The sequence below is a fragment of the Athene noctua genome, chromosome 1 (genome assembly GCF_965140245.1).
Source record: "Athene noctua chromosome 1, bAthNoc1.hap1.1, whole genome shotgun sequence".
Taxonomy (NCBI): domain Eukaryota; kingdom Metazoa; phylum Chordata; class Aves; order Strigiformes; family Strigidae; genus Athene; species Athene noctua.
In genome coordinates, this window is record NC_134037.1 from 204,761,634 (window position 1) to 204,786,141 (window position 24,508).

At 36.4% G+C, this 24,508-nt stretch overlaps 1 protein-coding gene across 6 annotated transcripts in view; it reads left to right on the forward strand.

The window, feature by feature from the left end:
- Positions 1-24,508, forward strand: part of FGF14 (fibroblast growth factor 14) — a 421,787-nt gene that overhangs the window by 290,046 nt on the left and 107,233 nt on the right. For 4 of the 6 annotated variants that reach the window (XM_074910833.1, XM_074910867.1, XM_074910859.1 and 1 more), the window contains one exon: positions 23,247-23,357. The exons of 1 other annotated variant lie outside the window; for it this stretch is intronic. In XM_074910833.1, coding sequence (XP_074766934.1) covers positions 23,247-23,357 — 111 coding nt within the window. Of the gene's footprint in view, positions 1-14,391; positions 14,456-23,246; positions 23,358-24,508 lie in introns of those variants that run through there. One more of the 6 variants, XM_074910875.1, reaches the window with a different exon arrangement.

Here is a 24,508-nt window from a genome sequence, read left to right on the forward strand (position 1 = left end):
TTTGTTCAGAGATTAGTTTATGGCTGAACTTTTCCAGGCATTAGATTGGTAAATCCCACTTCATTATTGCTTCCATTTTAGTTTTCTGACAAAGTAGAAATAACTGTCATTGTAGTTCCTGTGTCCATAGACTTTTGCTAAAGCAAATGAGAGACCTGCTTCCATAGAACATCAGTAATGATTTTTTTGTAGCAATATTTAAGGAAAAAGATATAAAACTTCTTGAATTCCAGGTCTAAAAGTCAGGTGTCCCCAAATTTGCAATTTGTGTACAACTAAGAAATTTAATATTTTAGACCTTTTGTGAATGTAAGTTTATTCATTAAATTCTTTTGTCCAAGTAGCTTATATGTGCTAAACAACTGCGAGGTTGTGAAGTTACTACCCTAAAACCAGAACTTTCAATGTAATGTACATGATTCTGGAAGTCTTTGTAAAATTGATATGTAATGCTCTGTATAAAAAGTATTCTGTTAAGTTCTACGTAAAATGAGGGAAAAAAAAAGTCATGCATGTAAATAAATCAAAATGAGTGAATGTCTCAGATTTATATAAATAATGGCATTTAGAAAACCCCCAGATGTTACTAGTAAGCTGTCATCTTTCTTTGGAAACAGTGAATATCACTGCAGAGATAGTTGACTCCGCACTACAAAAAGAAAGACAAACTAAGCCATTCCCATTAGTCATACTCGCTAATTCTCTACTTACAGGTAAGTATATCAGCACTTTCAGACATTTTTTTCCTCAAAAATGTGTTTCAGTTAACAACAGATAAACAAAGACTCATCAGTTTTTCCATACAGTTAAAAGCTACTAAAATCAGTGTAGGTTAAGCCTGAATAATCTGGTTGTAGTAAAACTAAGGTATGAATAGTCATTTGTACCTTTTTGTTGCAATGACAAAGTGGCTGGATCAAGCCAATAGCTGTCTCGAGGCTGCTTATCATAGTCGGTACAATTCAGTCAATCAATCAATCAATCAGTCATCACCCTGTTTACCAGGGTTTTATGTTGCAGATGTAATGATTGAAATGAACCGGAGGCATAAGCAAATATTTCTGTTGAATTACTGGGGTAGCTTTCTAGGTCATTGGATGTCAGTGAGTAAGTCCAATTCAAAATTTGTCAGGGATAAACAGTGAAAAATTCAGGATTTGCCTTACTAAAATTCTCCATTTGCAGAGCTCCAATAATAGCTGCTAAAAACCCCATGGTTTGAGCAGCCCGAGTGGAAGAAGTATGTGGAACATAGTGAATCTTATCTTAAAAAATGTTTATGCTTAGAGGTTGTTAACTCATAATTTTGTCAGTTCGTTACTGACTTCACACAATATTGATATTTTGGTTTTCACAGTTGGCATTTGTTTTAAATATAGAGAGGGATGTAAGGAAGATAAGCTTGTTTTCTACTCTACTAACGAGCATTTAGGTGTAAGTAGTATAAGGGTGGAGTATAAGCAGTTAAGTGGGGAATGCATTGCTGGTGAATTGCCAGTGCTGTTATTCAAAAAGCATTCACTACAAATTTTAGCTGAACTTTAAGAAAATTCAATCCTGTTAAGGTGTGGAAAGGTTAAGTTGAATGCACCCGAGCAACCTAACTAGAGAAGTATTTCTAGATTAAACAGACTTGTAAAGACAATATCTTTTTAAATTTTTCAAATTATTTGTTTCATGACATTAGTATCCATCTAGGACATAACTGGGGTTGTTTGAAGCAGTATGTTTGAGTTTAGGCTTCTTACTTATGTAAGTAGTGTGATTAACTTCAGTTCCTAATGAGAGTAGGGAAAGCAGCCACATTTGGAACCTGAAGCAGCAAAAAGGTTTTGCTTCTTTTTAGGTATTTTTATTGCCATTAATCATATCAAGGATGACACAGACTACTACAGACAAGACCTGACATAGAAAAAGTCTTTAACTATTTACTATTTATTTTTAATCTCTATTTATATGAGCAGCTAGTTTTTGATTGTATAATAGTTTATATGTATAATGATGTTACTTCCAGTTGATTTCCAGGTAGATGTCTTCTGTTACGTAGGAACAATTTGGATGTGTTTGTTTTCCAGAGCAGTTCAGATGTGACACCAGAGGACTAATGGCACAACTCTCATCCTGAGTCCAATAGATTGTGGCATCCCAAGTTCTTTTTTAGGGATATGTCATAGCTGTGTAGGAGGTGAAAAAATGTTTCTTCACTTCTGCCATAGTATCAGCAATGTCTCGCACAGTGGCTCTAATATGTTGACAGCTTGGTGAGTCCTGAGTGCCTCCATTTGGTTATCAGATTGAATTTTTATCCCTGTGAAGGCTTTTATTTATTTATTTTAAAGTAACATGAAAATTACACAGTTCTGGACTCTACTGTCTACTGCCATGGGAACAGAAAAGTGTCTTTAGGGGACAACTATTGAAATACCAGTATTATTTTCTTGGGTCTTGTATCGCTTGGTGAGCTTTGAGGGAACATGATGAATTAGACTTTGGTCTTTCTGCATACTGGATGCAATTCATCTTTCTGCATTTAGAGTGTGTGGCTAGTTATGTTTAGTCTCTCTTTGTAGGGAGACATAGGATCAGTGTTTGTTTAAACAATTATGAGGCAGTTGCTCAGTGAGCTAATTCTGAGTATGGTTTGTTTGTCTATTTATTTACTGCTATCTAAGCTCCTATTTCAGTGGAAGATGAGAAGACTGAATAGATTTTCTTTATTTGGATCATTCAGAGTCTATATTTGGAGCAAGATAGAAATTTCCCTATTTGCATTCCCACAGGGGAAGGAGAAATAGGAATTTCTATAGCTCTGACAGCCCTTTGCCACCACCTTTGCCTGTAAACTTCAGCTGAGGTGCTTTTGAAAGGAAATGAGATTGTTCTCCAACCACCCCAACATGCAGTTGCTCAGTCCTGCCATTTGGAGTCACAGGGATTTATGGTGCCATCCTTCTGCATTGTGAATGGAAGGCTGAAGGAAGGCTAGCCATGAGGCTGTTGCTCAGTCGTTACAGTAAGATCAGCCAGTGCTGGATCTCACCTCTTGCTCCAGTGGGATCAGTGAAACAGATACCATAGTGATTATATGCCTCTTGGGTAGCTATGTGTCTGCAAATTAAATTAGAAAAAACAGTAGAAGGGAAGGAAGAGAAGTTGTTTTGACTATCCTAGGAACAGGATGCAGCTATAAGTACATAACGCATGTAAATCAGATATACTGGATGTTAAGGTTGCTCTGTATATTTATGTAACCTCTGTGACAATTATGTATGGTGGTGATGTTGCTTTCACAAGCACCTGGACTCTTGAGGAGAAGGATATGACTCTCTGCCATAGACAAGGCCATAGCTATCCTTAGCTGTGCTATGACAAAGCTTAGACCGCTTGGAAGGCATGTTGCCTTAGGCCCACACCTTGAGACCACTCAAACTCCAAAAATAGAGCAGAAGAGGTTTGTGGTCTGCTTCATAAGCAGCTCCTAGCAGAAGGATGTAGCAGTGCATTGGAAACTGCTCTGGCTGCTTAAAAGCTTTGGCTTGGAAATCAGAGTAGTAGTAATACCAACAACTTATTAAACAAAGCTGTTCAGAAGATGACTGTACTGTCATGTGGGAAAACAAACCGACAGTTAGGTTTGTGGAGTTTTTCACTGTTTTTTCTATTTTGCCAGAACAGAATTTCCAGTCAAAGCCTGTTTTGACAGACACATCCTGACTGGGCAGTACTGTATAGCCATATTGGTAAGACACCTGATTACACAAGGGGAAGAAAAAAAACCCAAACAAATGAGCTATACATATTTTATGTTTTGTTCCATCTAAAAAAACTGTGGTAAGTATACAAGACTTACTCAGAAAGTACTATAACGTGAATTATTCAGGCTTTAACTTTTATTTTATTAGTTCTGTAATGCTTCTTAGCTGCCACAATTCTGCAGTTCCATGTATTAAAACACAACCAAGGGGAATAACAGTTGGTTTGTGACAACAAGCTATCTGACAGCAATTATATAATTTCGGTCAGTGGAGTGGAGCTGGCAGCAAAGCCAGGCTTTGCTAGGGGTGGAGAGACATTTAAAGATAGAAATAGAGCAAAACAACTCTGAACTTCAGGTCTATCCCTGTATCCCCAGTGTCTTTCACTGAGTTTATTTTTCTTACAGCTTTCTGCTACTAAAACAGGTAGATAGTTGGAATTAGTTTCAATTCTGTAAAGGGAAAATAAAATACAGCCAGTTGATTCTGGGACTGCAAGTTTGGAACCTGCTGATGACCATAACCAACTTTTATACTGGTTTTGGTAAACAAAATCAGAGACTTTGATTCCATTTTGCTAATTTCTGTATGTACAGAAGTTCCACGTGTCTTTCAAGACTGAAATTTCAATTTTAGCACATGAAACTGCAGAACTTGCTCCTCATTCTGAGTTCATCACTGGAACTAGCAAGCAAGGCTGCAAGGACAGCCATTACAGCACATTAGAGGTAGCCCTGGCAGTAGCAGGTACATGAACAGACTTTTGATAAGGAGAAAGTGCACTTAGCGCTGTGCAAAAGCACATTTCTGTGCATTAACCATTGATGATTCTGATGTCCCTCTGGCCTTTTTTACATTTGTAGGTTTTAATGGTATAGCTTTAACTATGGAAACTTCAGAACTGCTAACACTCAGGACTTTTATGACCCTGTCCTTTATACCTACATCTGACCCCTTTCTACACTACTGCTGAAATGGACCAGTAAGAAATGAACTGGTAAAAATTGCAGCATGGTCCATGCTGTTAATTTTGCTTTAGTTTGTCTAAGCCATATAAAGTGAGTTTAGTGGAATCTTAGATGAGCCAAGACATGTGACACTGACTAAAATCCCCTAATCACATGTAATGGGTTGCCTTTGTTTTTTTCATCACATCTTTCCATTTCCAGATATTTTTTGTCCCTGATTTCTTCTTTCCAAACACACCTGACTGATAACAAAAGAATACTGCATTTCATTCCTGATGGCTCTTAGTAGATGCACAAAGATCAGATACTGCGCGGGAGGGGAAGCTGAAGGAGGATGGACAAAACCATGCAAGCTATGTGAGAGGTAGTGAGGGATGGTGAAACCTGTACCCTGCATTATGTATTTCCTGTAATTCATATATTTTAAAGGGAAGGTTATGTTCTTTGTATTTGGGGGATTTGAAGGGGAAAAATAATATTAATGGGAATATTTGTATTCTTCTATTTCAAAAACTAGGATGACTTTAATACTAATTTTATGAACTTTTAGGAAAAAAAAAAAAGGTAATAACAAATGTATCTTTCCGAGTAATCTTGTGGATACAAAGTTACTTAGTTTGCAGTTTTGAAAGAAGAACAGAAATATTTTCTGCTGCAATTAAAGACAGACATAATTTTTTCTTTCCAAAGGATAAAACCATCTTTGCAAATGCTTGTGTTTCTATACATTAAAGTTGAGTCAAAAATATTATATCTGCCTTTATGTTCACGTTCACTTTGAATACAAGGAGAGATAGCTATGGATTCATTAAACTGCTATGGCCTATTAGAAATAAATGCTGGAAGGTTTCATCTGAATGGAAAATTTAAAAATAATCACAACAGCGATCAAGCTATTATTTGTCTCGTAAAGAATCAGACTTGATTTAAAATATAATAGTTCTGTTGGTGGAAGTTTTACTGGATCCTTGCCAAAATGAGTCATCTTTGGCATCCAGACAGATTTCAGTACATTGCACTGGTGTTCGTAGAGGAGTTGCACTATCAAACGTAAGCAAATATGCCAAACTTGAGATACAGAGGCACAGCAACATATTAGGTTTACCATTGAGAGCCATGTAGGTTAGAAAGTTCCAGTCATCATTATAAGAAAACAGAGCTAAGTATGGTACATGGTTTAGCAAAATGAGTTGAGTATGTTTTAACAACTTGAAGAGCTTCATTTCTTAAGGATTTATTTTTAGCATCTCTACAGAACATAAATTTTGTAAGGGTTTGTGCCACTTTGTGTTTTTACATAATGACAAAGGAGTTATGACAGTGATAAATAGGCTTCACCTCTGCTGGAGAGGGTGGAACAGTGCACATGTGTGTGTGCACTAAATTTGAGATTGTCTATTGCTGTTGTAGCAGTGGTGAAACTCTGCCCTAATGCGTAAGAGGTTCTTCAGAAGATCTGTGTAATTTATTTTGTGACTTGTTCAAGTGACCTCTATTGTGCTATGTTCAGATGCCTTTTACTTTGTTCTTTATGCTTGTAACTATAATTGCTTTTTTTTAAAAAAAAAAAAAAAAAAAAAGTGAAGCAGTTCTTTAGCACTCTTTATCATTATCAGGGGAAGGAGAAAAGAATTAACCAAATATCTTATGGTGAGCAAGTGAAGTGAAATTGTCATGTCTGCAGTAATCCTTCTTCCTAAGCAGATGAGCTGCATTTTTTTCTGACCTTCTGCTAGAGGTTGTGGGACTGATATTGTGGTTTTACCTGAAGTAGTTTTATTGTTCTGTCAGGTCTGGTCAAATGTCAAGCTTCCATCAGAACAGGACAGTTTTGTTAAAATTTCTGTTGGGAAAGTGTCTTGAGACTGGAGATTTTTTTTTGTTAAACAACAAAGTTTGTTTTGTTAAACAAACAAGCAGCTCTGTGGCTCAAGCACTCTCCTGCCGTGTCAACATTTCAAGTCTGAGTTCATGCTCACTTTGGTTCAGACAAAAAATGCTTAACCTGAATCTCAAGTGGGTGCTGATTGCCAGGCTGCTAGTTATTCCTGTGTGAGTAACTCTGGTATTGTTTTTCATTTCATTTTAATTTTTCTTGACGGAAGCTTTGTTCTGGGCTTTATCCTGAAAAAGTATTTCATAACAGGAACATTATTTTCTGCTTAATTCTAGCTGGAAAGCTTTTTCAAAATACATTGCCATAGTCAGATAAGAGGTGACTGATGTTTGTTACTAATGCCAGGACGTTATCAGAGAATTTTTGGTGGTGTGGAGCAATGTTAGTTGTAGGACAGTTGCAGAGCTGGAGCTCATTCTTGGTTGATGAGTTTAAAAGAGGATTACTGCAGAGCACAGGAGAATCTGTATTTCATCAGCTATTTTTGAATATTTGCTAGGCAGATAATCAAAACAAAAACAATCACTTAAGTGTCTTAGAAGCATTTTCTGCTAAACTAAAAGGCATGAACTTCATCCCCTTGAGGTTTACTTTATGCATTTTCCCAGAGCCACATGTTGATTTTGGACATCAGCTGGACTAGTTGAATACCCGTGGCACCTGTACACTGGTGTTACTTGTACACTGTGATAGGGAGCTAGATCTTTATGCAATCTGCTCATTGCAGTTGAGGATATCATAAACTTGTTTCCTCAGCCAACTGCATAAGCTATCAAGTAGGACAGGGAAGTAATTTCTCTTCTGGGATGCTGCAGGTGAGTATCACAAAAGCAGAGGGTCTATTCCTTTTCAGGGAAGGTTTAATTATTATATTACTATGTGTTTCCTTAGACTTCTGACTTTAAGGTAGTCATCTTAAGTTCTTTGGAGAGAAACAGAGTTACTGAGCACATTTTACTGTTCTCCCTAGTAAGAAATAATTTTCTGCTAAGGCCAACTTTGAAAAAGTTCTGCTTTCAGGATGACATTTCAGGGGGGTTTGATACTGACTGAATTCAGATGACTCACAGCATTTCTCAGAGAAGTTTCATTGCAGTCATCTGTTACATCATTTACTATTTGTTGTGGTGATATATCATTGGATCTGAATATTTTTCTGGGATATCTTGATTCTACTGAAGTTCCAGGAAAAACAAAGTTTTCCAACCAGTGAATTGGTGGCCGTGGAGCTTCTTTAGGCTCGGGATGAGATTCACCCAATTAATGCAAACTCTTGCTATGTAGACACCAAAGCTTGAGCAACTTATAAGTTTATATTTTGTCTGTCATGCAGTTAATGAAGAATATTTCTATGGTGTAGTTCATGTTATTCTGAAATAGATGGCTCTACTAGCAGTGAAGGGAGCCTAGGAGGACTACATCAGAAATATGCTCCAGAAGTCTTAATGACTAGGCGTAGAACCTACTCTAGAAGTAGGTTGCTTCTGTTTCCTGAGATGCTGCATGGCAGGCCTGAGGGGAACTGAGACCCACAATAGTAGTATGGGTCCCAGAACCCAGCTCTCTGCCTCTTGAAAGCCTCCCAGTCTCCAGTGCCTGGACAGGCAGCAGGCTGCCTGGCAGGGCAGTGAGCCTGAACCGTTAGGAACCTTCTCTTGCAGTGCAGTGGCAGCTCAGCTTCCCAGCTCTCAGCAGAGCTGAGGAGAAAACCCGATTCTTCTCTCACAGAGAAGCTGGATTTCTAAAGAAGGAGGAGTGTTTTATGGTGGAATAAGTAGAATTTGAAGTCTAAAATTCCCCAACATTTACCTGCGGTTGTCACCCTTCCACTTGTGTTGATCCAAAAAATTCTGTTTATCTTAATTATAGCTCTCTTCACTAACATTTATCTTCTTTTAACATGACCGAAGTACAAACATTTCTGTGAAAGAAACCTGAAGTATTTACTAGTGTTTAGCTATTTAGGAGATTTTGAGAACTTCAATATTTTAGATTTTTGCTGGTGTCCCAACACTATGTAAGGTAATCTTCATACTGACTTCCAGTTTACTCAAGCTTTTAATGTCTCAGGAGTTTAAAAAAAGTCTTAGAGCTATTTATACAAACACTGCTGGTAAAATGCCTTGTGGCTTTTCAAAGGAGGTAATTCTACTGAGAAATTATTTATTCTGAACAACACGTATCCAGTAGTTAGCATGAATTGTCCAAAATATAAAATTAAAGCAGATTATATGGAATTGTTTGGAAACTGTTGACAAGTGTTTCTTTTTTTTCTTTTTTTTTTTTTTTTTTTCCTTCCTTCCAGTTGTATTCATCACTAGATATTAAAGTGCTGGGGAAAGATTTTATAAGCTGTCATTCTGCTGGATGGATAGAAGGCTTCTAATAAGTGATGTCTATTTGTGCTGACATTTATTTATTTTATTAACAGTGGCATGCCTTTTCCCCTTGCCTTCACTTCCCACCCTTTAAATTCCTCTGTTAAAATCCTTCCATTTGCCCCAACAGTAGGATTAATACTGTCTTGCACAAATAAACACACTCAATTTAATGTAAAACTCAGGGTAGTAATTGGCCTCTGACATACTTGTAAATAGTGGTTTCTTTTATCCAGTTAATTGTGTCTCTTCCAGTCATATTAAGGCCTTTTGTCTAGCCTGGTAGGGACATCTACATTCTGGACTAGGATGCATTTTTATTGTTGTTTTGGTTAAAATGTCTGTCCTCTTTGTGCTTCTGTTTTGCTGTCTGGAAAGTGAGGGTGTTGCTGATCTTCTGTGTTTAGGCTCTGCCTGGAAATCTGCTGGCAGCAGGATCTTTTTACTGTGACTTTGTAATATGAGGCCAGTGCTCATCCTCCTCCAGGAACGTGCCCCCGTGCTCTGGACCAGCCCAGTTCCCCTCAAAACTGGAGCCTGACGCACACTCCTCTCCTGACTGAGACCTCTGGGCTTTGCCCCTGGGGCCATCCTCACCTTCTTCATGCTGCTAGAGTCCCATCATAACATTATGTTCAGTAGAGTCTACAGAATGTTGTAATCAACAGGACACATACAGAATTTGTAGATACCACAGGTTTTTTAGCCTAGAGATAATGGAAGCAGCCTGTCTTTACTTTGAACTTGAATAATAATTTCAATGAATAACTGTATGGCCTTTAAAATATTTATGTTAAAATATTCAAAACTAACCATGTTCTAAAAATAATAAATGCAAAGTAGAAATACAGACGCAACATATGATGCAGTTTTGGGCAGAAATTAAAAATTAACTTTGGTTTTCTTTGCATTAGAGCTGGACATCTGGAGATTTCAGGAAGCAGTCAAGGAAATTCAATAGAGGACACTTGTCCTCTCTGAGTGCATTGACACTTTCCTAATGGCAAGGGTGTAGCTTCTGCCCTTAAGAGAATTTGAATATGATACTAATACTCTGCTTCCTTGGTGTCTCCAGATAGGGCATGTATCTATGAGGAAGTCTTTAGGGTTTAGGTCCTTTCACATACATCAGAATTACGCTGAACTAAGCTGAACTATGCTGGTGCAACCAGAATCCACAGCCTTAGCTGAGGTGGAGAGGATTTGTATGCCCCTGCTTTAAATGGGATATTTGGTAGGACAGGGCTATTTTTAAAGGTATTTTTCTCTGCAAGACAATACCTTGTTGATTCTAAAACAAGAGTCTTCACAGACATGTTAGTTTAACCATGTTGCTCTTTGTATGAACGTGGAAGCAGCTTGGAGTTTTCAGATTATTATTTTCAGATAGGCATTTACAATTTTTATTACTATTATTTTTCCGGTTTTGAAGCAAGTCTTCATTTCAAATTGTCAGTCAATTTGATTTTAAAATTTTAAAATTGCACTCATCTTTGAAATGAAATATTTACTCTTTGAATTAAATATTTAGTTTGTCAGGAAATGAAGGATTTAAACTCTGAGATACTATGATTTTGGGTTTTTTTTATGTGACTCACTGTTTTTTCAACTGCCAGTTTTTCCAACATTGCCCCCTTTGGCCTATTAGAGAAGAATGGAAAAGCTTTTAATCCATCCATTTTTGCTTTTTTTTTCAAGGTTTATTTTTCTTTTATTTTGGTAAATTACAAACAAATTTTGTTGATCTGGGTTCTAAAAACAAAGGCTAGCCATCCTACTTCCAGGCAGAATGAGGGAAATAATACATAGAGCTGCATGTTTCTCCCCACTCTTTCCTGAAGATGTTCAAGATCAGGATTAGATGTCCATACCTGTTCAGAGTAATGTCACTTGTTATGTCATTGGAAGACACCTATGATGGATCTCGAATTTGTCTCATTTAGTATTTTCACACATGTAATTTGGCATCTCTAATAAATTAAAAGATGGTTGTAGTCTTGAGACGGAGTGATGCTGGTATTACTGGTTTTGGCCAAGCAGACCGTGAAAGGAGGAGCCATCATCATGAAAGTGTTGTGGCTCAGCACACTTGAGGAATATGTTTCGGTTTAGGGTTTTTTTGCTAGTTTTGTATTACATATCTTGGGAGAAAATACACATTCAGAACTGCCATGGATCTTCAGTCAGACTCGCTACTCTGCAAAATGCGTGTGATGGCTGAAGTTGCTGGTGGCTTTGGTTCAATGTGCTAATAGATGTTTGTGTATACAACTAGAAATTAAAGTGTGTATTATTTCTTGGTAGCTATGAGGTAGAGTCTGTATCTTCTGTTAAGTGCACAGTTAGCCTAAATCTATAGAAACTAAGTGTTTCTACAAATTTGTGAAGGAGGATATATGTGACTGATGGCATATTTGTTTTATTTGTTTAAGTTTACAAATGTGTTTTGTTATTAAAGTTAAGATGTGTTTGAGCAGCAGGGAGGAGGGCTGCCTTATATACTCTTGACTGCTCAGCATAGTTGGAGAATGTAGTTGGTGCAGGGCTGGGAAATGATGCTGGACTGAAGAGTTCAGAGTGGGTAGAGAGTGAAAGACAGGATATGAGAAACAGGGCAAGGAGGCCTTATCACCTGAACAGTTTAAAAAAATACAGGCGGCAGATAAATGTGTAGCCAGCTCTCCATGGTGAGCGAGCTGGTCTGGAAGCAAAGCAGGATGAAAAAACAGATCATAAAGTCACTGCAAAAATGCACTAGATAAGTGTTTTATACAAAATCTCCAATCCTATTTTTATTTCACTTTCAGGTTATATATTTAAAACCTATTTGTTCTGGTTTGTGTTCTGATAAAATTTAGAGATTGAAAGTTCTTTCAGCATTTTTAAGGTATTTTTGGTCAGGTCTCCATCAAAGCATGAACCAGTTTTGAGCTCCTCCAAAACCTAGCAGACATTTGCAATCTTGTGAGACTATAGAATACTTTTGGGTTTTTAAGGGTGAACAGTAGTTTTAGTTCATGGTGCCAGTGGTTAGGGTAGTCTCTGCTGACTGTATCTCCACCATGTCATGAAAAGACTCAGAACTGGAAGATTTACTCATTGTTAGTGAATAATCAATTTGACCTGAGCTGTTTCTGCTCATTTTCTCATAGGAGTATAGTTCTGCTTAGTTTCTGGTTAGTAGCTAAATATCTGGATTAAATAGCCTCTCCAAGAGAGCCAGAGTAATCTAGGTGCGATAAATGGTTAGGTTTTGTTTGGGGTTTTTGTGTTTGTTTTTTTTTTTTCCTCTAGGAGCATTAGGTGGCATAAAAGGAGTCTGCTACTTATGTCCATTTTTTTCTTGCTAGTGTCAGTCTTGAAGCAAGACCGGTTCCAAAAAAGCAAGGCTGTTGGTGCTGAGGTTCCTCAAATAGGATTTGTTGAGTGACTGCCTGTCACAGTTTTATGTGATCTGTCCTGTATCATCAGTGTCAAAACCTACTGATTTCCTTAAAGCCCAGCTCCTGGGTTCATGTAACTTCCTAAGAGTTTGTTTTCTTTCTGTATATTCCAAGTTTTCTTGAATAGCAGAGATGGGGAGAAGACAAAAAAACCCTTGAAGTTGTGGCCCAAGTTAACCCTGAACTCAAAGAATAAGTAGGAGCACCTCCAGTAAAGAGGCATGGCTTTTGTCATACCGATGATAGAAGAAATGAGTCTGTAATTCTGAATTAGAAATGGTACACTGTGTTCTTCAAGTACAGGGCCTTGCACTCTCTAGGCTGAACAGGACTCTCACCTTTCTCACAGGGAGCATTTGGGGAAAAGTTGATCTTAGAAAACCAAAGCAGCCATGCATTGCTTCTCTTTCTGTCTCTCCATCTCACTGCATTCTGGCAAATAAAATACACAAGTGCTTGTGAGTATGGTGGAATAAATTATAGGAAAATGTCTGCTCTTTCTTCAGCAGGTCCCTGATTAAATAGCATTCCAGAGTAACACTTAGTTACACTGCAAAAATGAAAGAACATCTGAAATATTTAGTATGACTTTCTATTTTCTGGTTCAAATAGTTCTTAATAATCCACTTCCTATAACTCATGACATTTCTTGGGTATATAATGTATTAAAAATCCAAAACCAAGCAGTAGATCCTCGATTATACTTTTTTGGTGATCTTGCCTTGCTTTCATTTCTGTTACTGTTAGAGATTTTGGAGATTAAACTGAAAATAGCAACTCTTTGTTAAAGAGCAATGGAATGTTATAAAAATATTAAATAATTATTAATAGTACTGTATGTATAATGATTTTTTAAATTCTTCTGTAGAGCTTCCATATGAATTAATGCCAGTGTATCCATGCTTTCCTATGCAAATAAATATTTTTTCTAACTAAGGTATTTTATTTATATTAACAGTGCAAACTTCAGTTTGTCTGATGGGACCTCTGTAATCTTGCTTTATACAGAAACAATAAAGATTGTTCCTAACTAATAACAAATATGGAAATACATTTCCCTTTCACAACGGGATTATCCATTTCTCAATCAATTTTCTTTTCATCCTGGCCACATATTCTTGGAGTCCTCTATCTTCAGTAATATTACTTGTTCATGAAGAGAACTGAAATGTAATTTGTGTTTAACAGTTCTCATTTTGATGGGATTTTATATCTTTGTAAACAAACCTGTTCAGACAGTGTTGGTGATTGACATGGTTTGGCAGTGAGGATTTATGTTAAAGCATAAGGATTAAATAATAATATATAAGAATACATAATGTTCAACTAAGGAAAAGTTTGACTTTTCCACTTTTTTGAAGGTTGAAATTCAGTTTACCGATCCTTATTTTTCATGGTAAATGTTTTCTTTCAGATATAAAGAAAATAAGCAATCCCTGTGTTTTGTATGTGATTGAACAATAAACTAAAATGTAATTAATTTATCAACCTCCTTGATGGTACTTTATTTTCTTTTGAGGCTTGGAAGTATAAAAGAGGTTGTCTTTGGCCACAACTAAATGCTTTTATTAATCAGCAGTTTACATTTGTGCACTAAATTGTTAGCACTGATGAACAAATCATGTTTCTGTTCGCTTTCTGATTTATATGTTTAAACCTGCAAGATCTCAGCTCAGTCCACTCAACCCAGCTAATGTGAAAATGACAAATTGTGAGTTCTTCTGATTTTGTAAAATGTAGTAACATATCTGTTTATGGTGGTTGCAGTGAACATTGAGACTGGTTCATTAGGAGATACTTGGAATCTGCTGGACCTGGAGCCAGGAAGTCCTATATGTTGTTCAGCTATCAAAGAAAACTGAATATCTTTGCTTTGCAACAAGTCTGTGACATATCATATGAGAACAAGTCTTACAAGGAGTGGCTGAGGGAACCGAGGTTGTTTAGTCTGGAGAAGAGGAGGCTGAGGGGAGACCTCGCTCTCTACAACTACCTGAAAGGAGGTTGTAGTGAGGTGGGTGTCAGTCTATTCTCCAACTACTGATAAAACCAACAAGGTAACTAACAAGCGATAAAACAAGAGGAAATGGTCTCAAGTTGTGCTAGGGGAGCGTTAGGTTGGATACTAGGAAAAAATTTCTTCACTGAAACAGTTGTCAAGAATTGGAACAGGCTGCCCAGGAAAGTGGTTGAGTCACCATCCCTGGAGGTGTTTAAAAGACGTGTGGATACAGCACTTAGGGACATGGTTTAGTGGTGGACTTGGCAGTGTTAGGTTTATGGTTGGACTCAGTGTTCTGACTGTCTTTTCCAACCTAAATGACTCTATGATTCTATATATGGCAATTCCTAGTTATCACTTCATAACTAGGTAAAATCTTCTTTCTCCCACTTCACTGGCAGTGCAATTCATTTGTTTGCCTCCACTTTTGAAGCTAGTTGGTAGATGAAAATGTAAAATTTCTTGAAAGTAATGCAAATGGCTTCTTTCAATATTTTGTGCCATTGGCAAGGATGTAAAATTAAATAGAATACACTGTGTTCTTGAGGTGCACATTTCAGAAGTGATACTGTTCCATATCTAAGCAGAGGGAAAATACTACTTCATTTTGTGGGCTTTTCTGCATTCTGACAAGAATTAAATGAAGTTAATAACAAGTTAAGGACCCCTGCCACTCGGTGTTATGGAAGCTTCCTGTATGCAACAGTAGAAAATGGAGAGTGCTTTAGGATTTAATACTTAGCATTGCCAATTATCCTGCTATTCTCTCTCTATTGAGCATTACCATGATAGTTTCTAATACTTTTAAAATAGATTGTTTAGGTGCTTTCCAAATTTCATTCTAAGTGTTTGTGAAAGAAATAGAAGCTGACATCAAATATTTAATTGCTTTGTGATGCAGCATGCAAGGAGACGAACAGCCAAGATTGTAAAAATAAACTTTATGTTTAAACATTTAGTTCTAAAAATAGGAATTATCTAGGAAGGGGAGAATCAAATTCATTCTTTGGTAAATTAGGTGTTATGTGAAATATATTGTTACACTTGGAAAGGTCATCTATGCCCATCCTATTGTGCTTTCCATGTTCAGTGACATCTTCAGAGAAATCTTATTCTTAAAACCCATTTATTCACTCATTCAAAGGGCAATGCATTAGTCAAATTTTATACATAAGTTAAATGGTAATATAATCTGTCACATTGTGGTGCCTTTGCATTTTTTGAATGTGACTAAAATAAAGTTTGGTCTTTCACAGGGCCTTTTTATGGGAGGCTAACAAAGTGGAGATTGTTGCAAAAAGAGGACACAAATTGCTGAACTCTGGCATCTATTGCTTAGTGATTTTGTTTTAAAGAGAAATGTTAAGCAGTATTTTATATAATGTTAATGTTTCACTGTCAGAATTCAAAAGCAAAAATGTTCAGGTATAGGAAGGATATAAACAAGATAAACAAAATACTAGAAAGTTATCTGAGTCAAGAAGATTCAGTAAGACAGTATATTTTTTAGGCCTATGTGAAATGAAAAGAACAAATAAAAATTGTAATAGCAAGTCTGCTGTAACATAGAACTTTAGACAATAGAATTTTTAGCATTTTGAAGTAAACTTTGAGTAAGTAAATATAGTTGCAGAGATGATATTTTTGTGCCAAGTGGAAGATGATGCTTGTCAGGTAACAGTTAAATGCATTAAACTGTGACTAGTGCTATTTAAGTAAGCCTGGAAGTAGAGGCCAGCTTCTTCTCAACATTCCTGTGGTAACATCAGCTTTTTTAGATATTGAGAAACTGGAGATCATTGAATTTTAGCATATTAGAAGGAACATGGGTCAACAGTGGAAAGCAGTACTTAGGGAGTACTTTCCACAAGAGTGAAAAGCAGTAGGGAGAAATCTCCCAACAAATCCATGTATTGGAAGTTCAGAAACACTGAAGATGTACCATATAGTCCAGTAGGAAGATAAATGCAAATTATTAAAATAAGTTACTAAAATTAAACTACCATACCCATGTAAAATTGTGGTGTTGGAAAAATGTGTATTCTTAACAACTTAAACCTCTTTCTTTTCCAACAAATACCCTCCAAAAATAATATGGCTGGTAAAGGAGACTGTTAACAATTATGCCATAGACAAGCCTATTAAATCCAATCATCTTGTGAATCTGAACAGATATAAATTACCCCAGCTAGAAGCCAAGTTGCTGTAATTCTATTGACGATCAAATCTGTTCAAGTAAAAGTACGTACCAAGAAGCAAATCTTATGTAGTTCGAAATGTATTGTAAGACCTAGAGACAAAAACTCAGTGCACACAAATGGAAGGGAGCACATTTTGCAGTTAACATAAAAACATTTGCAAATACAAAGGCAAGGATGCCAGCTCAAAGGGTACGATGCTGTGCTTTCAAGAAAAGCAACCATTTTGCAGAAGTCCGACCTGCTTTCATAGTTTACCAAGAAATTTCATAAATGCTGTGGAAGTGCCGATGACAATGACAGTGCAGGAACGTAGGAGGACTCTGTGTCTCTCTTAAATGTGTTCTCAAAGCGAGGTTCTGCAGGAGATGAGCTTGTGATGTGAGGCATGAACGGACAAAAAGTAGAGTTAAAAATAAACACTGAAGTTGAGTGCCCTGTAATCATCATGAGGACAGAAAAATGAGTGAGCACAGAAAAATAGGCTCACAAAGCCACCGTGTTTCAGAATAAGTACTATTATTACTTATGGGAACAGGGAATAATGGAAGCTATTGCTTTTCTGAGTTCACATTATATCCTTTCCCCCTCTGTCCTGAATAGAGCAAAACTTTCTTTAAAAAATATTTTTCTTTCAAGCTCCTAATTAAATCTTGGTTTTCTGGTGTGTATTATGAGATACTGAAGACATTATTATTTAAATCAGAGAGCGCTAGCATGTAAATGTTCATATTTTATCACTTCCTATTAAGAATGAGAGAAAGTAAAACCAACATGATCAGAAACTTTGAAACACTAAGACACCAGGTGACAGGACAGTCAAAATAATAAAGTTAGGAGTGTATAAAGCTTTTGAATGCAAGAGCTGTATCATAAGAACATCTGAAGAGTTTAATAATGAAGAAACATCATGGTTTAGGTGAATATTTAGTATTTTATGAGCTTTAAATGGAGTACAAAATTTTGAATTCCCTATCAGCTATGTTCTTGCTTTTGCGAGCTTGCTTTTGGGATTGTCTATCATGCATATGAGAGGATCCTGCACTTTTATGTGCTGGAATGATGATGCAAAACTTGTCAGAAACAAGGCAAAAGGAGTGTAATGTGATCGTCTGTACTGACTGTACCTGTTAGAGTACTGTTGAGATTAAACATAAACAGTATGCTTGAGAAGACAACTATTGGAAACTGGGAAAAGTGTTACAGCAGGAACTGAGACTCCAAAAAGGAAATGTCATTTTACATGGAATTTGGTCCCTCCTTCTGGAGATGAATAGCCTAGTGGAAAATACTTCTAAAATACTAGATGGTACTGACACATGTTTAAAGTTTTAAATGGTATCCAGTCATTAATCTGAAGCATCAATAGGTTTCTGTGCAGAAGTCAGGAAAGGACTGGAGGCTGCCCTGAATTGTGGTCTAGTGGATGTGCTCTAATCCTGCCTGTGGTGGGTAGTTAATTATTATATAAAATAGAGTGGCATCAGCAAGAGAGACTGCAAGAATCCCAGTCCAAAACTCCACACAACACTATTGTCAGGGCACTCCTGTCTGAGTAGTCAGGAAAAATGACCTTTTACACATTCCAGGCCTTATGAACTAACTGGGAGGCAGGTCTGGAGTGGCTGAGACACTGTGCTTTGGGTGGATATTTTGCTTCCCAGCTTCAAAAGAAATCTGGGGGTTGCAGCTTTTTTTTTTGGGGGGGTGTAATTTTTTTAAAATCCTAATATAGTTAATAAATGTTTTTGGTATTTAAAATAAAGTTTAATAGATGATGGAGAAGTTTCCTAACACATGCTGATCATAACATCAGTGAGCAAGAAATGGCAGTCAAGTCATGGTGACTATTGGAACACGAGAAATCTTAATGAAAAAGATGCCTGATTTGTTCTGGACCAGCATGAGCGGTATTTTTAATACTGAAATATCCAAAAGTAAAAACTGCTGGAGGGAAAGGTAAAGAATAAAGGGCAAGTAAAATGTGAAGTACCTGGAGCTACCAATTGTTAACATGAGTTTGATGCTATGCTATCTGAGCAGAATGTACCTCTAAATACTGGCTTTCATTTGACTTGCTGAGCAGCTCATTTTGTGACAGATTGGTAATTGACTGGATCATTCAGTTTATTCTCCATAAGAATGTGAGTTAATATGAGACTAACCCACCATTAAGCATTTGCTTGTCAGCTCAAACAGGCTTTTATTTAGTACCTCTACTCAAAAGAGGGAATAAGTAAATAATGACAACCAAAAAAAGCCCTCCTATGTTAAAAACAAAAGAATCAAAACTCCAGTGGATGCTAAGGGATTTATTTTTCATGGTATTAAGATTCAATGGGCATATCCATTATTGTTCTTTTAGCATTGTAAATTCATCTATGTCTGAACACAAAAGTAAAATGCTTAACACCTGTATTTAATAACTTTGTCCTCTTGTTTATTTTAAACCTATAAAATTTCTAAAGAGATCTGTCCTGGCAGCCTGTGGGGGTGGGAAAGGAGATGCTAAAACCATTCTGTTTATGAACAGAAAATATTCTTAATTGAAAACATAAAGTGTCATAATTGTTCTAAAGCAAGAGCTGCACTCAGTCTGTCATTAATGCCAAAGCTGGTTTTGTAGCCATTATTGGAGGGAGAAGACATCTTAATTAAACTCTGCCTTTGTTGAGGACATTAGAAAAGCTACTGACAGAGTGTGCATGCTAACTGCAGTCATGCATCCTACGTTACCACTGACAAGGGAAAAAAGCAATAAAAGCAGGCTGCAAGTGGCGGCTGTCATGTAGGTTGCTGTGGAAGAAAGACTTGAGAAGCTGTTGCTTTGCCCATTGAGTACAACGTCTGAATTTTTAGCTTCAACCCCTAATAACAAGTCAGAATAATTCTTTCCATGGTGGGGCATTACAGACTTGTCATGCTCAGCTGTTCAACATCAGAAGTCAAGTTGCAGAATAAGATCATTTAGAAGATTTTGAACTGTCCTTTAATTTTGATCCATGGTGAAGTTTGATGTTTTCTTTTCCACTGAAGTCAAGGTGTTTAAAATGAAATACAAATGGTATTTTTCACATAATCATGTTGTTGTGGTGGCTAGGACTTTAAGAGAACTAGTAGGAAAATACCTATAATAAAATCTTGAGAGCTGGGAACTCTTTGGTGAGGTTGTCTGCTCTCATCCTGTTCATTTGTATTTTATTATTTTGCTGTATTCTCTTGCCATTCCCTCTCTCTTTCATGAGGGAAGAAAAAGGTGTGCATGGGGTGTAAAGGGTAAGAATAATTGCTGGTCTGTCTACTTGTATCACTGTGGTGGGAATTATGAAACATAACTTATCCAGTGCACCTGTGCACAGGCACCATCAGTCTTCTACTGGTGTTTCTGGGCATTGCTGGTCACTCTTGCCTTCTAGCAGACAGTTTAAAAAAAAAAAAAAAAAAAGTGTTATCAAGAAGGATTTGAGAAACTTTTCTATAAAGCTTCTAATGCTGAGACTGTTCCTGTAATATTATTAAGTGACAATGGGTAGACAAAATGCTATAGAAATGCAGGGACTAGCAGATTTCTTTTCTCTGCTTGCTGCCCAGGTGTCTCAAAAAGGACATGAAAGAGTCATTTATCTTTCTGCAAGGAAAAGAGATTAATTCTTTGCCCGGCAGGATGGTCTGCTTCATCCTGGAGATATTTACCTTGAGGCTATATGGAGTAGTTTTTTTGACTGTTTCTTATTATGACTTGCATTGAAATTAATGAGTCATTTCATAGAACTCCATCACTAAATCTGGGTTGCTTTTTGGCTAAGGTTAAAGAAATACCATGTCTCATTGTCAAGATCCCCCAGTTTTTTGATCACTGTTCAGCTAAAACGTTTAATTGTTATTTACTTTGATTTGTAGATCCAAAGTGCTGTGATATATATTAACTAAATGTTATGACCAAGAACTATCAAAAAATGCGTGATTAAATTACTTGTCAGGAATAAAAGTTTTAATCTTGCTGAGGACAGGTAGGAATTTAAGGTCGAAAAGGTGTTCTTAGGATACTGGTTTGAAAAGTTTCTAATGATCCACAGTAAAAAAGTAAAAAGAAAGTTTAATTTACTACATTTCATGGGGATAAAAAACCTTTTTTTTTTTTTTTCCCCATTTATTAGTCTACAGAGGGCTACTTTGCACAATGAAAATCACATTATTAGTAATAAATTCCAGTTGTCAATGAAACATTCAAGTGAAGAGCCATGTTTTGGGACAGTGTTGTTCAGTTCTCTGATAAATGAAGCTGTTAAAACTGTATACAAGTGATATATATATATATATATATATACATACAGTGGGGATCCTCTGGTCTCGTGTTATAAGAGTTATTATTTTGCTGTGTTTGAGTTTGAGTGAACAAATAAATGGAGGATTCGTACCCTGTCTCATCACACATAGTCTGAACTGCCACTTGAATTGCATAGCTATCCATAAAATTATTTTAATTCAGATATAATTTTGGATAGCTGGTAAAGCACGGTTAACTTTAATGCTTTTGGTGAAAACATAGACAAATGAGTGTGCAATTTCTTGTTAGAAAGTATATTTTATCTGTGAAATTAGAAAAATTAATAGAATGAGTATAAAGAACAACTTTGAAAGTAATTTTGAAGTTTCACATTTTTCCCTTGAAGCAGTAGGTGTAAACAGCTGGTGATAGTGAGTTGACTGTATTTGCCTTCCTATGATACTTTGAGCTAAAAGTACTGTTTTTCAAAATACTGATACTTTTCCTGTAAATACTTTTTAAAACTCTATTTTTAACAGTATTTTAAAAATATTTTGCTTTAGTCCTTTAAGATGCCATTTTAGTATGTGTAAAGCAAGTATGTTTAAATTTGTCAGTTTGGAAGTGCACATCAAAAGCATGCATTGATAGGAATAGTGCCTGTTGAAGAGGAACTCATTTTTCATTTTTAAATTATGGAAATATATTTCTGTTGCCTGATGAAGTTGATTGAGACAATACATTCAAATAAAACACAGTTTATTCTGTTTATAAATTTTAAAAATATCTGTTACTGAGTATTCTTATATAAAGACAGAGAAATGTTTGCTAAACGTAAAAATACACGGAAAGCAAAATTTGCAGTTAGAAGAAAAAAAAGTTGTAGTGTGCTTATATGTTGATCACCAAATGTTTCTATTATTTATTTCCATGCCTCAAAAGTCTTACACTGTTAATATTTATAGTAACAGTTTTTATTATATTTACAGTTTAATCATATTTTAAATTTAGATGGGTTTATTGTTTAATATGACTTCGTAATTTGGATACTCAAGAAAAACTTGACATTTTTGTAATCATTCATGGAACTGAGCCTCTATAGAAAACTTCAGAGCATTCCAGTCAGAGCAGTTTTGTTTATTAGTGTTTACTTTCACCTCCCCGTAGGATACTGTAAGCAACCCAGCATGATTGATTGTGAGAGCAATTAAACACAGATTCAAGGAGGATTTTATATTCTGGCCACAGGTTTGCATGGAAATCACTTCTGACTTCCTTAGAAGTTCACCTATTCATATTATTATGTACATGCCTCAAAGCCTTTATGATTTTATTTCATTATTGCAAATGTAAGCATGATACAGCATAGATGCTTTTCATGCCAATGTTCCCACAATTTTATGTGCTCTCTGCCTGGAGTTGGGCTTAATAGTTTATGCTTAACAATATTAATACCAGTATCACACAGAGGTAGTGCTGTTGATTTTTTTAAGATGCAATGTCCTCTTTCTCAGCACTGAACCAGTTCTGCAGCATCTTAATTTGTGATTTGGTAAGGCACCATCCTTGAGATGAATCATAAAAATGTGGCTTGGCAGCCCCTGCCCAGTTCTTGGCATTTTTCAAAATGCAGAGTATTAAACAGGGTAGCTTAACTGTTTATCTACCTGAATTTCCCATATACTTTTAGCTTACTAAGGATTTTCTCAGGTTTTTTCCTCTGTTGAAGGAGAGTTATGTCTTGCTTTGACTGTGGATGTTATTCCCTGGGAGGTGGGAGAGGGCAGGTGAGTTGTATCCACTTCTAGACTGGTAAAATATTTTGGGAACTCTTCAGATGGGACCATTTAAAAATATGCCAGATAAGTTTGTCACTTTTGGTAGAGAGGGAAAGGAGACAGACCTTTTCCTCCAAGTGTTCTTAAAACTTATGTGAAGTAATTGTAAGTTACTAAGATGTATGACACGAGTAGGGTTTTTTAAATGTTTTCTTAGTTTCTCTAAGGTTCTATACTTGTTGCTGAAGTCTAAACTTTTTTGCAGGGCTTAATCTGGTTTAAGTCTTCTGACTATGGGTGTTTGGAGTGTTCTTTTTCTTTCTGTTTTACCTATGTTAATTATAATGAAGGATGTTGGAGGCAGAGAACAGGACACACAACTGGCCTAATAACAATCTGTGGTGAGATTTTTCTCCATCTCCATCAGGACCCATCCTGTTGTAGTACTTACTTTTAAGACGGCAATGCTGCTTCACCAAACTTCCTCCTACAGTGAGAGAAGTAGGGATAACTCTTGGAAAAAGTTTTGAGGCTAGTGACAAAATATGTTTGTCTTTCAGATCCCCAGCTCAAGGGTATAGTGACCAGGTTATATTGCAGGCAAGGCTACTACTTGCAAATGCACCCCGATGGAAGTCTCGATGGAACCAAGGATGACAGCAGTAATTCTAGTAAGTGACTGCCCCAGGGGAATGTCTTAATCTCACACGCAGATTGCATCGCTCGAGTGTGTGTGCGCAGACACAGTGTTAATGCCTTTGGAGGGTTTCTGAATGTGTTTTGTCAAAAGGAGGAGGGTTCTGTCCATTTGAAGCCTGCAGGGTCATGCAGGACATTGGCCTAAATGTATTCCCTCTGAAGGCGAAAGCATGTCAGTGGACCTCAGGGGTGAGATATTTAGGCCAATGGTTGTGCTCTGATAATTTTATAAAAATAGTAAAGTTACATTAAAAATGATTTTTGTAAAAGCTATATATTTAACAAAAAATTCTTATCTTAAAATAAATAACAAATACTAAAAAAAGAGAGATTGAAGCAAAAATTCCTTGAAAAATCTGGTCACGTAGGCCCTGATTCAGCAAAGCAAATAAATGTATGTCTAACTGTCAAAAGTTCTGCTCAAAACACATGCTGAAGTACCTTGCTGAACTGGGGCTAAAGATCCTACAGTCCCTATACCAGCAAGAGTTCCAGTGATTTTAAGAGAACTTCTGCCAGTGTAGGGACTGTGACAGTGGCATTTTTCAAAAATATTCCAAACAAACATGGCCTTGAAAGGCTGCGTGGGTCACTGCTTTGGTGCTCTTTTCCTATGATACCGCCACATATTTTCATTCAATGAGCATATATACATTTGATAACTTCCGTTGCAAATGTTAATTAAGCAAACCTATTCTGACTCTGGAAACAGATGATCTTTAATTTACTGTTTAGCAGAGAACATTTGTATTTTGTTTATTTTAATGATAATGGCATATTTAAGTAACATATTTCTGTGTGATCTTGAGGTCTATTTTAAGCATTTTTAATACAAAAGTTTTACCTTATTATGCATATATAAATAAGCCTCTACTTTCATCTAAAATGTTGAAATTAGGCTATAGAAATAAAGGGATTTCAGGTTTCTGCTGTACTTTGGTTAGGTCCCTATTTTATCTGTTAACACACAGTTGTAATTTTTAACACATTTAATCAACAGATAGGATGGTCATCTTTTATTATTCTATTTTTTTTGTAGAATTCAGATAAATAATTGATTCATCTATTTTGATATGTATTTCTCTGCTTGTTTTACAAGTGGGTTTTTCCCCCCTCCTTGTTC